The 14,694-nt window shown below is 38.9% G+C and overlaps 1 protein-coding gene across 1 annotated transcript; it reads left to right on the forward strand.

The window, feature by feature from the left end:
* The first annotated feature begins 10,026 nt into the window (after positions 1-10,026).
* On the forward strand, positions 10,027-10,449 carry LOC124174221 (classical arabinogalactan protein 9). Its single transcript, XM_046553316.1, has one exon. It carries the CDS (start codon positions 10,027-10,029, stop codon positions 10,447-10,449), a length of 423 nt encoding a protein of 140 aa, XP_046409272.1.
* The last annotated feature ends 4,245 nt before the right edge of the window (positions 10,450-14,694 follow it).

A 14,694-nucleotide genomic window follows, 5' to 3' on the forward strand; every position in this document is an offset into this window, starting at 1 on the left:
GGCGGCGGTGCCGTGGCTGCATTTGGCTGCATTTGGATCTTCCTGCATCATCAAGCACACCACACTTCAATGCTGGCCACCAATGTAGTGACAAATCAGGTGCGTAGGTATTGAGAAAAGGAGTGTCTCTTCTGCTATTTCTCTCGTATTTTCACAAGAACACTGAAAACAAATAAGTTGTATTTACATAGTTATACCTACATATTATACTATGAAGTCTATTGGGTTTCATTTAGTGCTATAAACAGTGTGGTATGATCGTGTTTAGGCAGAGGAAATGACTTCATAGAAAATGACGGTCGCTCCCAAATCGCTACTCGTCTCTCTACACTTGTGCGATGTAAGTAATCTTACAAACTCTACCTTGAAAGAACTATTCCAAAACATACACACTTCTACAAAGGCTTTTAAATTTTGTTTGTGCAGCTTTTTTATCAAGAAAAAAAAACTGTATCTCTTGTTAATGTCAAAAAATATAAATTATTTAACTTTTTTCATTCCTCATGTTAGGGGTACTTTAATGCACATCTTTACTCTGCTAAAGGATCTAAAAAAACCTTGCCTTTCTGCCTCTCATTGTCGTTGAATCATCATTTCCTAGCTTTCGACTCCACTGGTAGGATTTGGGAAACCGGTTGCCTAAATCACACCTCTTGAAGAGGTTTGAAATTCAATTTTTATGCATGTAACTTGTAATTGATTGTCCTCAAAAAATTTGAGGGAAGGAAATATTCCTCCTTGATTTAGCAGCGTTGAAAACTTATTTTGCGTCACAAATTGTTGAGTTTATTCGTTTTTTTTTTCTTCAAAAATTGCTGCGATTTATGCAACTTTCCCCTATTTAAACGGGTTTATCAAAGCCGCCACAAGCACAAAGGGACCCGAGTTTAACCACGACCACCGAGAGACAAGGCCTGAGCGCTGAATCGTGACGTCACGAGTCGTAGGCGGACGGAGGGAGTAGCAAAGACTGCCATTGATAGCGCCGATTGGTGGGGAATGCGTAAGAAAACCAAACGATATGTGAGCAGACATTTCTCCGGCTACAATTTTCCTTAGATAATATCATATGTAATTACATTTAAATGATGTTAACAGTAAATCCCTACCTCGGTAAACATAATTGTTTGGACTGGACCAACGCCTTCGCCGAAAAATCTTCTTTGAAGTGAAACAGCTTGCTTCCAAATGCATTCGAAACCTCGAGAATATCATTAAAAGTCTTATATTCATTTTTTACGCATCAGTGGTTCTTATAACATAGAAGTCATAGGATATTTACATCCTTCACGGGGCTTCTATTTTTTCAGCATCGCTGCATTTAACGATGATGAAATAAAAAAGTTATGTTCTTACACATACGCAAGATTAGGATAAAACTAGATTGTGCTTCTGTTAAATTATATAGGGATTGTTTTGATTTGACATATCTGCAAACTATAATTTCATGGCAATTTACACTTAATGGGGCGAATTGTAGCCTTTTAAGAAACGGTGAACTAGGATTTGCTGCGTTAAAGTACCTGGGGAAATTGTTTTGAATGGAAAAATACCATGTCTTACCTGATAACTGGGAAAATTTTAGTTTTTCTTATTGATCCAGTTGTTGCGAATACATTTAAACATATGGACAGAGTCAAGCCTTTAGAATAATGGTCAAGAATGATGAGAAGGATGTGAATAAACTATAATCAGCCTTGGTGGATTGGTGAAGAGAGATACTGCCTTCCTGTTGATGGATTTGTTTTCACTTATAATACAAACTTCATCCAGACCAACTTTTTCGAGACCAATGATGACTTTCTTCAGAATATCTTTTAGAACACAGGCTGACAGAGTACTCACTGGCAAAATATGGACAATATCTTTAAATGAATATAGTAAGTTCTCTACCGCGAACACATGAGCACTAGAAGCTAAACTGCTGGAGTTATATGCAGGTTCTTCTATACATCTGCCCTTGTAGTCAAGAAAGGGTTTCAAATGAACTTCATCCATCATAAGGGTGATATAACGCTCGTGACTCTGTAATGAGATACTCGGTGCCTCACGTAAAATAGAAACCCATGCTCATTTCGCTCATTAATTGGACCAATTTTAAAAGAAGAGCAGAGCCGTTTGATAGTAACTGGATGTGGGAAAACCAAATGACCAGAATTGCGAGCAAATATATGAACTTCAGGAGATATTAAAAAAACATTGCAGCAAATACAAATATGTCACAGATGAACCTTACTTACTTTCTTTTCTTGAACCTACTTACCTTTTTTTCTGGAACAAGAGACATTTGTGATTTGATAAAGTTATTCAAAGATTGATTTGCATAGTCTTTAATTTTTCATTCTTCCAGTAGAGCTACAATATCGCTATAAATATTTATGTTATTTGTGGAGTTTTTAAATTCTATCCAACAATTAATCATAGGTACTTTTCATACATGAAATAGGCTTGAAAAAGTGGAGTGAATTTACCTATTGCTTTTAATTCCCTTTTTCAGTGGTATAATTTGATATTATTATGAATGTATACTATAAATGAGTAAGTAATAAGAGGTGGTGCATACTCTTCCAAATGCTTTAATATTATAGCACACGGCTTCACGACCACATCCCAAAATGCTGAATGCTTATTCATCTTCACCAGAGAATTTACGTTTCCGAAAGAATCTAGCTTTTTCTAAGCCCTATATGCTTCCTGAGTTTTCAAACTCTCAGCTAAAGCAGCTTCCACAGTAGCACTTTCAAGACGCTGTTCCCTCATTGATGGCGCATCCCTGGTCTGCTCTGAAGTGGTAAGGTACCCAGGGCAATCAGGGAAGATCCTTGGCATGGCACTATCCCTCAGTTTTGGGCTGTTCAATGGTACAGCCAGCAGTTTTCCTGACTTCTCATCGAAGTAGGAGCTTTAATGAAACACATCTTCAAACAGAAAATGCCGGATACACACCTTAAAAATAGAGATAATTTTATTGGTAGACGGAAAATCAACTGTATTTCAAGTGAAGAATACCTTCGTCTGATAAGGGTGTAGTAAACAAGATCTTAAGGCGACTTAAATAATTCGCTGTGCACACAATGGTAGTTAGATTAACAATATTTGATCTAAAATGCCAACTTAGACATGGGCCATATTTATCTCGTTTGTAGGTAGCCCATTTATTCATCCCGAGCGTTTCACATGTTTCCATAATTTATTAACTACTGAAGAATCGTTCATTTAATACCCTCGAAGACTTTTAGATTTCGCTCTCCAAACAATCGTTCTCAGATAAACACGATTAGTTAGTACATATCATCTATGTAAGAACTAATTAATGCAAAAAAATATTCTTTTCTAAAACAGTAATACTAGCCTATGCATGCGTAAACATACAAATAATATAAAATGCCATCGAAGGCATGGGTCATATTTATTACACAAGTAGGTATCTCATTTATTCATCCTGAGTGTTTCACATGTTTCCACAATTTACTAATAACAAAACTATTCATAACACCCTCAAAAAATCAAGTTCTTCTTAATAACAACACCTTAGAACACGAGGATAAGCGCCGTATTCTATTTAGCGTTGATATGCGAGAATTTCAAAGACATCTAAGTACTATGAAATAATTAAAACCATTAATTATTCAAGCGATAACGCAAATAATATTGAAATCAACCTGCAAATACACTCGAGAGTAGAATTGTTTCTAGAAACCATAACAATTCGTCTACCGGTCAATGCTTATATCAAATATCTTTTTAATTCACTTTTAATGACGATCAACATTTACATTATACTAATATTTCCCTGAATAATCACGCCGTCCAAATAGAAAGAAAAATATAGTAACTCACCTTGGAACATTTCGTCGGCTGGACGTCTTTTCTTGGAATGGTAAGTATCCATTTCCTCTTCGTCTCTTCGTCCTTAGGAAATTTGAAAACGCATACTTTCGTTACTTCCGTGTATTTTCCTCTGCGCAGAGGCAGACAACATTAGTACACTATTTGTTGAACACTTATATTCAATACTGTTGCCCACAAAACCATCGCAAAGCTTTAAAACTCCAAATAACTTAGCGTTCAACAACCCAATCACCATTTTCACCGCAATGGCTTATAAATATAAACAACTGCAAGCATTGTCGGAAGGCGTGGCTGATAACCTACGGCTCGTGACGTCAGACAATTAGAAGGCATCAGCGCTAAGGCCATGTCTCTCGGTGGTCGTGGTTTAACTGAGGAATAAGGTATAATTAGGGCGTCAACCGAAATTTACATAAATGATGATGCGGTCTAACAAAATCATCTACGTCACTACTGACCGTCCCCGAAGACAAAATACTCTCCGTCAAGATTAAAATGAAAGGGTGGGGTATTATTTGAGTGCAGAATTTTTGAGTCCTGAGGATTCATTCATCCTATCTCAAGCCTTATTTGGTGTCATAAAAAAAAAATTGGTCCCTTCCACCTTCGAATTAGATTTTTTTTCTAAAACAACCAAGTTTTCATGGTATATAAGAAACTTCTGGTGAGATCTTTGCCATTTTTAGAGAAGAAGCCGCTCAGCAGGTAAGTGAGAGCAGTAGTATTAGCCATAACAAGCAGCCTGTTTGTTGTCTCTTAGAATTAATTTAAATAGACATTTTTCTGGAGTCGTTCGAGTTGCGTCGATTAATTTACTAAATAAATGGAGGTGAACCTTAAATAAGCGCAATACGATAAAGCAAAGTAAAAAATATTGTAACTCGTATAGCTTTTCAATAATACTGAGAATATATATAATGATAATGAGCATTTTAACTTCGCTAGCTGAATTGTTTTAAGTTAATTTTTTTCTTACGAAACATTGTGATTTTATCATTGCATGTTTTAGCAGCTGACCGACTGTTATGGCATGTAGTATTTCTTGAGTTACATAGCTGAATAATCCTCAAAACATTTTTTATTTTAATACCATATGTTTCGTTGCTTCTGCTTATGATAAATTCAGCTTATGTGTTATAATGAATATTATTTTTACGCCTCTTAAAAATTTGATAGCATGTAACTCGGATAAGTAGTGTGGTTCAGGATTATCAATATGGGCATCAGCGGCGTAGAGTGATCTTGTAAATTAATACCACACATTGTATGTATTTTACTTTTTTTTTACTTGACCCAGAATGCTTTGATCGTTCTTGCATCATTTTCGAAAGTGGACGGACGTACGTCATTTCTCCGTTTAGACGCAATAAATGTGTCTGCCTTTTGTGATCTCGGACTCTCTGTCCTTCTCTATTTTGTCTTTAAAAATCTTAAATTAGGCTATTGTGACTTGTATGCTATATTTTAAGTTTTTTTTTACTGCGCAAGTTTTTTTCAAATCATATCCTAACGCAGCGTATTAGCACAGCCAAGTGAATCCATGGACCCCCGAATCCAACAGTAGACTAGTATTTCTTTATCCCTGATGATGATGACGAAACGCTTGTAGAAAAATTGGACGAAATCATGGGGAACGTATACCCGCGTCGAACCCAAGTGATTTTCAGCTGCTGAAAATAAGTTTAGACTCGCATAATAATTGCAAGCAAATGCTTTCACACGTGTATGAGATATATTGCTTGCAGATTGCAAAACAAGGTTTTGCACCGGCGCGCCGGTTTCCTCGTGGTTTCGTGTAGCTAAGGGTTGTGCATACTTCTTAGCTGGGAGGGGAGGAACCCCCAAATCCCCAACCTCTTTGGACAGGCTCCGATAATCACTCAGCGATCTAAGTGAGCGACCCCGGTGATCATCGGGTGTCAGAAAATGGCTACATTGTAGGATAACTAATGCAGTCCATCGCGATCACTGCTGCAGTCGCTCCTAGGGAAACTTGTCTTGGAGGGGCACGGATCCGTGAAATGTAATAATCATGGGATATTTTGAGGGCATCCAGGCACATGAGTCCGCATGCAAGCACGGCATAGGAATATCATTAGAAGGATATGAATTTGTAACACCGCATCATGATTTATATAAATTTCGGTTAACGCCCTAATTATACATTATTTCCCCGTTAAACTCGGGTCCCTTTGTGCTTGTGGCGGCTTTGGTAAACCCATTTAAATAGGGGCCGCAGACGATCTGAAGCGCCGAAGGCGCATGAAAAATTGACCCGGTAGCTAATTGCCACCACTACCAATGTTGTCAAAAATAATTAAAATAAAAATGACGGATGTTTGCGTGGCTTGTGTAATGTAGTGTTTGAGAGAAGAGGAAACTTTAAATCTAAATAACTGTTCGTTAAAAATTTGAACAACTAAAACTAAAAATAATAAAAAAACAGTAGAGAAAAAAAATCATAGCTTTCGCAACAATATTTTTGTGTTTTGGTTACCTAAAAGGCATTTTTTTATTTTTTTTTGGATTTTAGATTAGAGTCCTTTTCATTTTTGAATTTCTTCAGAGTTTTTTTTGTAGATTTTCTAAGTTTTGTCAATTTTCTATTTGGTTTTTTAACGTATCTTATTGGTTTTTCTAAACGATTTTAGATGTTTTTTTATAAAAGAACGCAATGCAAGAAGGAAAGACATACGATAGACTCATAGGCGAGTGATATGCTTAGGCAGTGTTTGTGTAGTTGGAAGGTTTTCATCATAATTCCAAATATTGGTTAGGAGTGTATTCTGAGTAGCTGTAAGACGAGCGCCCATGCGATTAGCTTTTTTTGAGATGAATTCTTGAACGGTAGGTAAGTTGTGGGCATGGAGGACATGGAGCATTTTAGTTCTTTGCGGAATATGCAGTATGAAACGGAGGGCTTTGTTCTGAAAAATATTTAATTTGTTTTGAATTGGGAGGGAATTTGCAAAAAATCTATGCTCCGAAGAGCAGGATGGGACGAATTATTCCTTTGTACAGCCGTATTTTATTGTCTTTTGTCAGTGGAGATTTTTTACATAATAGTCCATTGAGGGCGTAATGAGCCTGCCGGGCTTTGGCTATTGCAGCGGTGGTGTGAGTTTTGAAGGAGAGACAAGGATCGAGGATGACGCCAAGAAAGCGGTAATTTTGAACCCTTGGAACGCGTGTATTTTGTATTAGAATTGGGTTTCTGGGATCTGTTTGCGTGTTCTCTCGAAGTGTAAATGACTGATTTTAGAGGCGTTTATCTGTATTTTCCATTTCTCTGTCCATTTTTGAATTTTGATAAGATGTCTATTGAGTTTTCTGATGTTTGTGTCTGTGTATTTGGATTGAGCTGAAATGGCTGTGTCGTCTGCATACATGTGGAGTGTAGTGTCGTTGTCTGTGGGAATGTCGTTAACGTAAATATTGAAGAGTAAAGGACTCAACAGTGAGCCCTGAGGAACACCAGAACGCGCTGTTCTTTCCGACGATAAGGTATTGAAAACGAGATAACTCCTGACGAGCGCGATCAGACGCATCGGGAATCGATTAAGATACATTTTGTAATAAAGCGCGTCATGCCAGACGCGATCAAAGGCTCTAGCAACGTCCAGAAAAACCGCATCTGTTGGGCGCCGAAGGTCATTTAAATAGGATGACACGTCCCGTGCTTATATACTACGAGTGCTTCTGCAGTACGACCATAGTCCAGCTATCGTACCGTTTCCAGTCATTAGTTGGCGCGCCGAAGGCGCGTAAATAGCCGTTCCGCTAAAGCCATGTTTACCCCTACCAGCCAGTGTACAATTCAATAATTTTTTAGCGCATTTGTATATGTTGTCAGGGTAGTGTGTTGTTTGTGTTAGCAGAAACTTACTTACTAAACATTAGAGAATACACAGAAATATATACACATTTAGTTTTTGTAAGATTGAATAATAATTAAAAAAACTAAGGTCAAATTTTCGTCCACATTTGTTTAATGGGCTCTATTATTTTTTCATATTTGCTTTGTTTATATATATATTTTTTTTTCTTTTTTCTTTGTATATATATTTTTTTAATTCTTTTGGTTTGCTTCTTTTATATTTTTTTGTTTGAAAAGGCCCTTTATATTTTTTAGTCGGTTTTGTTTTTTATCATATTTTTTTTCTTTTTTTTCGTGGACAATTGGCAAAAATTAAAGGACAATGCAATATTTATATCTAGAAGAAGGAAAGTCATAGGAAAGACTCATAGAAGAGTAGCTTGTTGAGACAGTCTGTATGCTGGCGGAATGGTAGGATCATAATTCCAAATGTCTGTAAGTAAAGTGTTGTTTGTTCTCCTGAGCCTGGACTTAAAGTTTTTCACAAGCTTATTGATGAATTCGTTGATGGACGGAACACCGTGAGCGCAGCGTACGTCTTTTATTTTGGTGAGTCGGGGGTAGTTAAGGAGAAGGCGAATGGATTTATTTTGAAATGTTTCTAGTTTACCTCTGATGGATTTGTTGTTTGCGAAAATTTCGCAGCCGTAGAGAAGTGAAGGACGGACTATTGCAATATAAAGTCGGATTCTAGAGGAATGCGGCAGCGGGGAGGAAGGGGAACAAAGGGAATAAACAGCTTGCCTTGCTCAGATGGTTTTATCGGAACTGTATTTTAAATGGGGGAGGAAAGTTAGCTTATTGTCCAGATAGACGCCGAGGAATTTGTGTGATCGAGCTCTTGGTATACGGATTTTGTTGATGTATGGGGATGTTTGTGGGCTGAATTTGTGTCTGAGTGTGAAGAGTATGTGTGTACTTTTAGAGGCGTTAATGCGAATTTTCCAGAGATTCGTCCATTTATGAATTTGTCTAAGGTGAGCGTTGAGTTTGCCGATGCTGGTGTCTCCCTTCCTTGATGTGGCAGCTATTGCCGTGTCATCGGCGTACATATGGAGTGATGTTTTGCGTGTGGAGGGCATATCATTGACATATAGTGTATAAAGTAACGGGCTGAGGATGGAGCCTTGAGGTACACCTGCTTCCATAGGTCGGAGAGATGATAAGGTTTTGGCTTCGGCGACTCGGAATTGTCGGTGATGCAAATAGGAATTAATAAAAAGAATGTCTGAGGGGGGGAATTTCAGGAGATGAAGTTTGTACAGAAGGCCTTTATGCCACACACTGTCAAACGCTCGTGCAACGTCTAGGAATACCGCGTCGGTTGAAGCCGTGACTTATTTTTTCCACAAGTCTGAGGATTTGGTGGGGAGCGGACATTTTGCGCCGAAAACCAAGCTGATCTGGCCGGATGATGTTGTTTGTTGAAAAGAAAGATTCTAGGCGGGACAGAACAAGGACTTCAAGAATTTTAGAAAGATTAGAGAGTAGAGAGATTGGAGGAGAGTTGCCGGGGATTCTAGGATCTTTGCCTGGTTTTGGGATGAGAATGACTTTGGCTTGCTTCCAAGCAGCGGGAATATATGGAAGAGAGCAGCAGTGGTTGAAAAGATCAGAGATTGAAGAGAGAAAGTGTGAGGAACGGCTGGCATATTTCAACTGTGTGTTTGAGATATTGTCCAAACCGGGAGCTTTTTTGACAGAAAGTGAGTTAAGAATGTTTCGAACTTCGGAGGGATTGGCGATGGTGGTGAAAGCGGAGGTAGACGGAAGGTTATTGTAGAACGAATGGACTTTGGGTTCTATTGAAGAAAGGGAGGAATCAAGAGACGTTGTTTTTTGGAGATGATCAGCTTGGATTTCGACCTTCTGGGCGGGATCAAAAATCAAGGTGGAGTCTGAGGTGATTGGATGAAATAATCGTTTATCCGAGCGTTTAAGGGCGCGGTTGGTATTCCAGATTGGTTTTTCATGGGACTCAACCGCATTTTCAAGAGTTAGAGTTGAAATGTGGTTTAACCAGGGACATGTGCTGTATTTTTTTATTTCTTTTTTCACAGAGTTTCGGAGTTTGTTGTAGATAGTTTTGTCAGAAGGAATTCTAGACTGTTGCCATTCACGGCGAGCGGCGTTGCGGCGTCTGATGAGATTGACTAGATACCGTTTTGGAGAGGTACTATATATACCGGGGATTTTGCCAGCAATTTTCATCGAGAGGAAAATTCGTCCATCCGCCGACTGCTTGCCGCTTACCAATTCACTGCTGGCCATCCGGAGTGGTGGCCAAGCAGCCTAACATGGGGTCAAACCCGGTGCCGCCAACCCCCAGTGCTTCGGACCAACAACAAACTGCTAAGGCATCCGTTCATCAACTCACCAGCTCCTCTGAGGATTCCGGATCCTGTGCACCCCCGCCTGCTGCCAATCCAGCGCCGCCTGCAGCCGTCATCACGCCGCCTCCGGCCACCGCCAACCCGCCAGCCGCCCACGCTGCGCCACCTGCAGCCGCCAACACGCAGCCACCTGCTGCCAAGCAGCCCGCCATCGCCCCGGTCCAGAACACGGTGATCCATGTAAGCCACTCCAGCCAATTCACGCACGCGCATTCCCCATGTCAGAGCCTGGATTTCACCACATTTCATGGTAAACGTAGAAATAAGCCAATTACTGTTACTCCGATCATTGCTCCTATTAATAGATATGCTCTTCTTGCCAATTAAAGTGATTCTGTGTCTAAATCTTCCCAAAATGTGAGTGTTTCTCAAAGTGGTAGCAATTCTTCAAATTTAAATTCAAGTTTTGATAAACCAGCCATCATTAGCGTAGCCAGCACGTCACGCGAAGGTTCAGAAGTTACTCCCCCCGCACCTAAAACCAGAATTCCCCCCATTATTGTCTCAGTCAAATCAACGTCAAAATGGCCTTCTTTGCATGCAAAACTTTTAAAATCTTGTTCCTCTCCACTTATTTCGCATGCCACATCAAAATCATCTGCTGTTATCAAGGGTTCAAGTGTTTCTGACTTCAATATTGCCAAAAAAACTCTAAAAAACCTTGAAATCCCGTTCAATACTTACTGTCTAGCAGAAAATCGACGCCGAGAATTTGCGATACGTGGAATACTTCCTTCGGTTGGCGAAGAACATATAAAAAATGAACTATTGCGATTGGGATTTCCAATTATTTCCTGTTTAAAAGAATTTTTTCAACTCGGCCTTCAGCCAGACAACGTGAGTAAGGCTTTAACTCAGTACCGAAATACGCCACTCACGTTGTGCACGTTATTGCTTCCATTGATGCAGCTCAATTTACGCAAACCAACTATGTAACCGGACTTAAAATCACTATTGAAAATTTTAAAAAGCAAGCCATTCCAGTTCAATTTCATCGCTGCCAAGCAATTGGCCATACTAAAAATTTCTGCTCTCTTCCGCCAAGATGCGTCAAATGCGGTGAAAATCATTTAAGCTTGGAATGCCAGAAATCTAAAGAGCCACAAGAAAATGCGCCCTCTGTAATAGCGAGCATACTGCTAACTACCGAGGTTGCGTAAAACACCTAGAAGAAAAACCAGCCATGAATGCCCGCCGCAATGTAATTTCTGCTCCTCAACCACCAACTTTGACTCGTTCTTTCGCCGCCGCCGCCAACCCCGACCAATTTCCTTCTCTCTCTTCCGTCCACCAGTACCCCGAATCCGAATCCCAACCTTCAGAAACCAAAAATTACTTACGTGGTTCACTGGTATCAGTTCCAAGCTCTCCTCGCTCCAATCTTCCGTTGAAAAGAAAACCTTCGTTATTACCGTATTGCTACTCCTTACAACCACGCAATGAACACACAAACAAATAACTCTAACGAACTTAACGTCATCTCTTGGAATTGCAACGGCGTACGGAATATAAAACATGAACTCATTCAGTACGCCGTAGAAAACAATATAGACATCATCCTCTTGCAAGAAACACATTTAAATCCGTCACTTTCTTTTTATTCAAAACATTACACTGTCAAGAGACTGGACAGCATCACGCGTGGCGGAGGAGTAGCAATCCTAGTCCGAAACAACCTTTCCCATTCCCTCCTAAATTCCCCATTCACCGAAAGTATTCGAAGCTCTTGGTATTTCAATTTACACTAAAGCCGGTCCCTTAAACATTTACACAGTTTATCACAAACCACGTAAACTCTTTGCCAAAGAATAGATGGAGTGCCTGTTTTCCGTTCCTCATGGCTTATTCTTCGGCGACTGGAACGCTAAACATCCATATTGGAACAGTAACCGGATAGATAAAAATGGTAAAATTTTATATTCGTTCCTTAAAAACAAAAATTTCTTCCCGCTTTCTCCGTTACAACCCACTCATTATGCCCCCCGATCTTGTGATGTAATCGATTTTGGAATGTCTTACAATCTCCCCGTTAAATTCACTCCATCAGTTATCTATTCGTTTACTTCAGACCATCTTCCTTTAAAATTTTCAATTCTCCTATCTAACAAAACTATATTGCCTTCCGAGTTTACAGTAACCGATTGGGATAATTTTGTTCCTTTTCTCAACGATTCTTTATCTTCCCTTCCGCCTATTTCAAATCCCACTCCTGAGTCAATTAATCAACAAGCCGAAACTATTACTGCAGAACTTCATAAAGCAAAAACCCGCGCCTCACGCACACTCACTCCTCGCAACAAAGGTCCAGATAATTTTCCTCAGTTCCTAGTCTTATTAATTAAACGCCGAAATGCTGCCCACAGGGAATGGCAATGTTTTAGAATCACTGAAGATAAAATTAAATACAACAAACTTGCTAACGCCGTTAAAAAAGAAGTTTAAAAATTTAGTACCTTTCTGTGGGAAAAACATATCGAAAATTTACTTTGAAAAATCCCACTGGAAATCAAAATATCCACGCCAAACCTATTTGGCGTACCATCAGAGCTTTAAAAAGATCGGAAAAAATCTATTTTATCCGACTACAGTTAATTGAGAACTTATTTTTGATCCTGCTCAAAAAGCGGAAATTCAAGCTGATCAACTTCAAAAAACAATGCCTCTTGATTCCTCCTCTTCTCAGATTGAACCCAATGTTAAATCTTTTCTCAAAAATCTTTCTTCTTCTTCAACCTATACTGAAATTACTAATCCTTCCGATGTCAGAAGCATACTAAACTCTCTGTCAATTAAAAACGCCCCCGAACTTGATAAAATCTCAAACGCCCAATTAAAATCTGCCTGCCGTTCTCCAAATTTTCTTTTTAGACGTTGCCAGGGCGTTTGATAGAGTTCGGCATCACGGCCTACTGTAAAAACTTCAACTCCTCCAATTCCCTCCTTCAGACATCTTATTTGTCAAAGAATATTTAAGCCACCGCCAATTCTGCGTCACCGAAGCAAAAACTTTATCATCCCTTAGACCAATGGAAGCAGGCGTTCCACAGGGCTCAATGCTAAGCTCATTACTATTCATAATTTACGTAAATGACATGCCATCTACAAAAAAACACATCATTACACATGCACGGAGATGGCACTGCAATTGCTGCTACCTCACGGAAGGGAGACACAAACATAATCAAACTAAATACTCAACTAAAACTGATTCACCAATGGACTAAAGCATGGAAAATTAACATTAACGCTTCAAGAAGTACACACATTCATTTTTCAAGAAGACAAATTTCCAACCACAAACATATACACACATTAACAAATCACGAATACCAAGAGCAACCTCGCATAAATTTCTCGGAGTGAATTTAGACAGAAAATTAACTTTCCTCCCATACTTGCAATATTGCTTACAAAAAGCCACTATTGCAAGAAAGGCAATATATTCCCTATGTTCCGATTCGTCGCCGTTACCACATAAATCAAGGGCCAGATTATATGTCTCAATTGTCCGTCCTTCCCTTTTTTATGGTTGTGAAATTTTCGCACGAAATAAAACCATCAGAAGCAAACTAGAATTTTTTCAAAATAAATCGCTTCGCCTCCTACTGAACCTTTCAAAATTAACCAATATGAAAGACGTTCGCTGTGCTCTACGAATACCATCGATCAACGATTTCATTAATCATTTTGTTAAAAATTTTAAATCCAGGCTCGGGGAGACTAATAATACACTGCTTACAGACATTTGGAACTACGATCCAAAAGTTCCCACCACATATACACTGCCTTTGCAAATTACTCTTCTAGGAGTCTATCCTATGTCTTTCCTTCTTCCAGATTTAGCTATGTTTATTTTACTTTCAAATAAATTTGTAATAATCAATATGTTTTTGGAGAAAAAAAATATATACAATAATTGAAGAAAATAAAAAGATAAAATGATTTAAAAAAAGAGAGAAAATAAAAGCAATTGAAAAGATCCAAAAAAATATATAATAATTAAAAAACGATTAAAAATGAAAAAATAAGTAATTAAAAATTACCAAAAAAAACTCCAAAAATAAAAACGTATACTTTACAAGTTCTAATTCTGTAAAATTTATTTTTTATGTTATCAACTGTTTAGTATGTAAGCTTCTGTTAACGCTAACCCACACTACCCCAAACAACATAAACATATGCGCAAAGAACCCATTGAATTGTAAACTGGCTGGTTGTGGTAAAAATGGTTTACCGGTACAACGTTGAACGCGCCTGCGGCACGACAGATAATGTAGCCCTCCTTGGTGAAGTAGTGGGGGTGGAAGAAGGGGAAGGGGAGAGGCGGGGAAGGGAGGGTAGGGTTTGCTTTGACTCTGAATGGGCAATGTTCAGCCCGGGCATTTCAAACGCCTTTTCAACCCAAATATGGGCTATTTCCCTCGATTCTCACCTCGATGATGGATGCCTTCTCTGGCAGAATTTCAATGATGGTTAGGGAAAAACATTTATCGAAAGAACTATTGTGTGAGGCAGTGTGAATGGGGATGGGTTCATGAAAGGGAGTTTTGCAGGAGTGCCTGTGGTTGTTCA

This window comes from Ischnura elegans, chromosome 2, assembly GCF_921293095.1.
Source record: "Ischnura elegans chromosome 2, ioIscEleg1.1, whole genome shotgun sequence".
Lineage (NCBI taxonomy): Eukaryota > Metazoa > Arthropoda > Insecta > Odonata > Coenagrionidae > Ischnura > Ischnura elegans.

Excerpts from the sequence above, each read along its gene's own strand:
- LOC124174221 (XM_046553316.1), top strand. The coding sequence starts at position 10,027 with ATGGGGTCAAACCCGGTGCCGCCAACCCCCAGTGCTTCGGACCAACAA.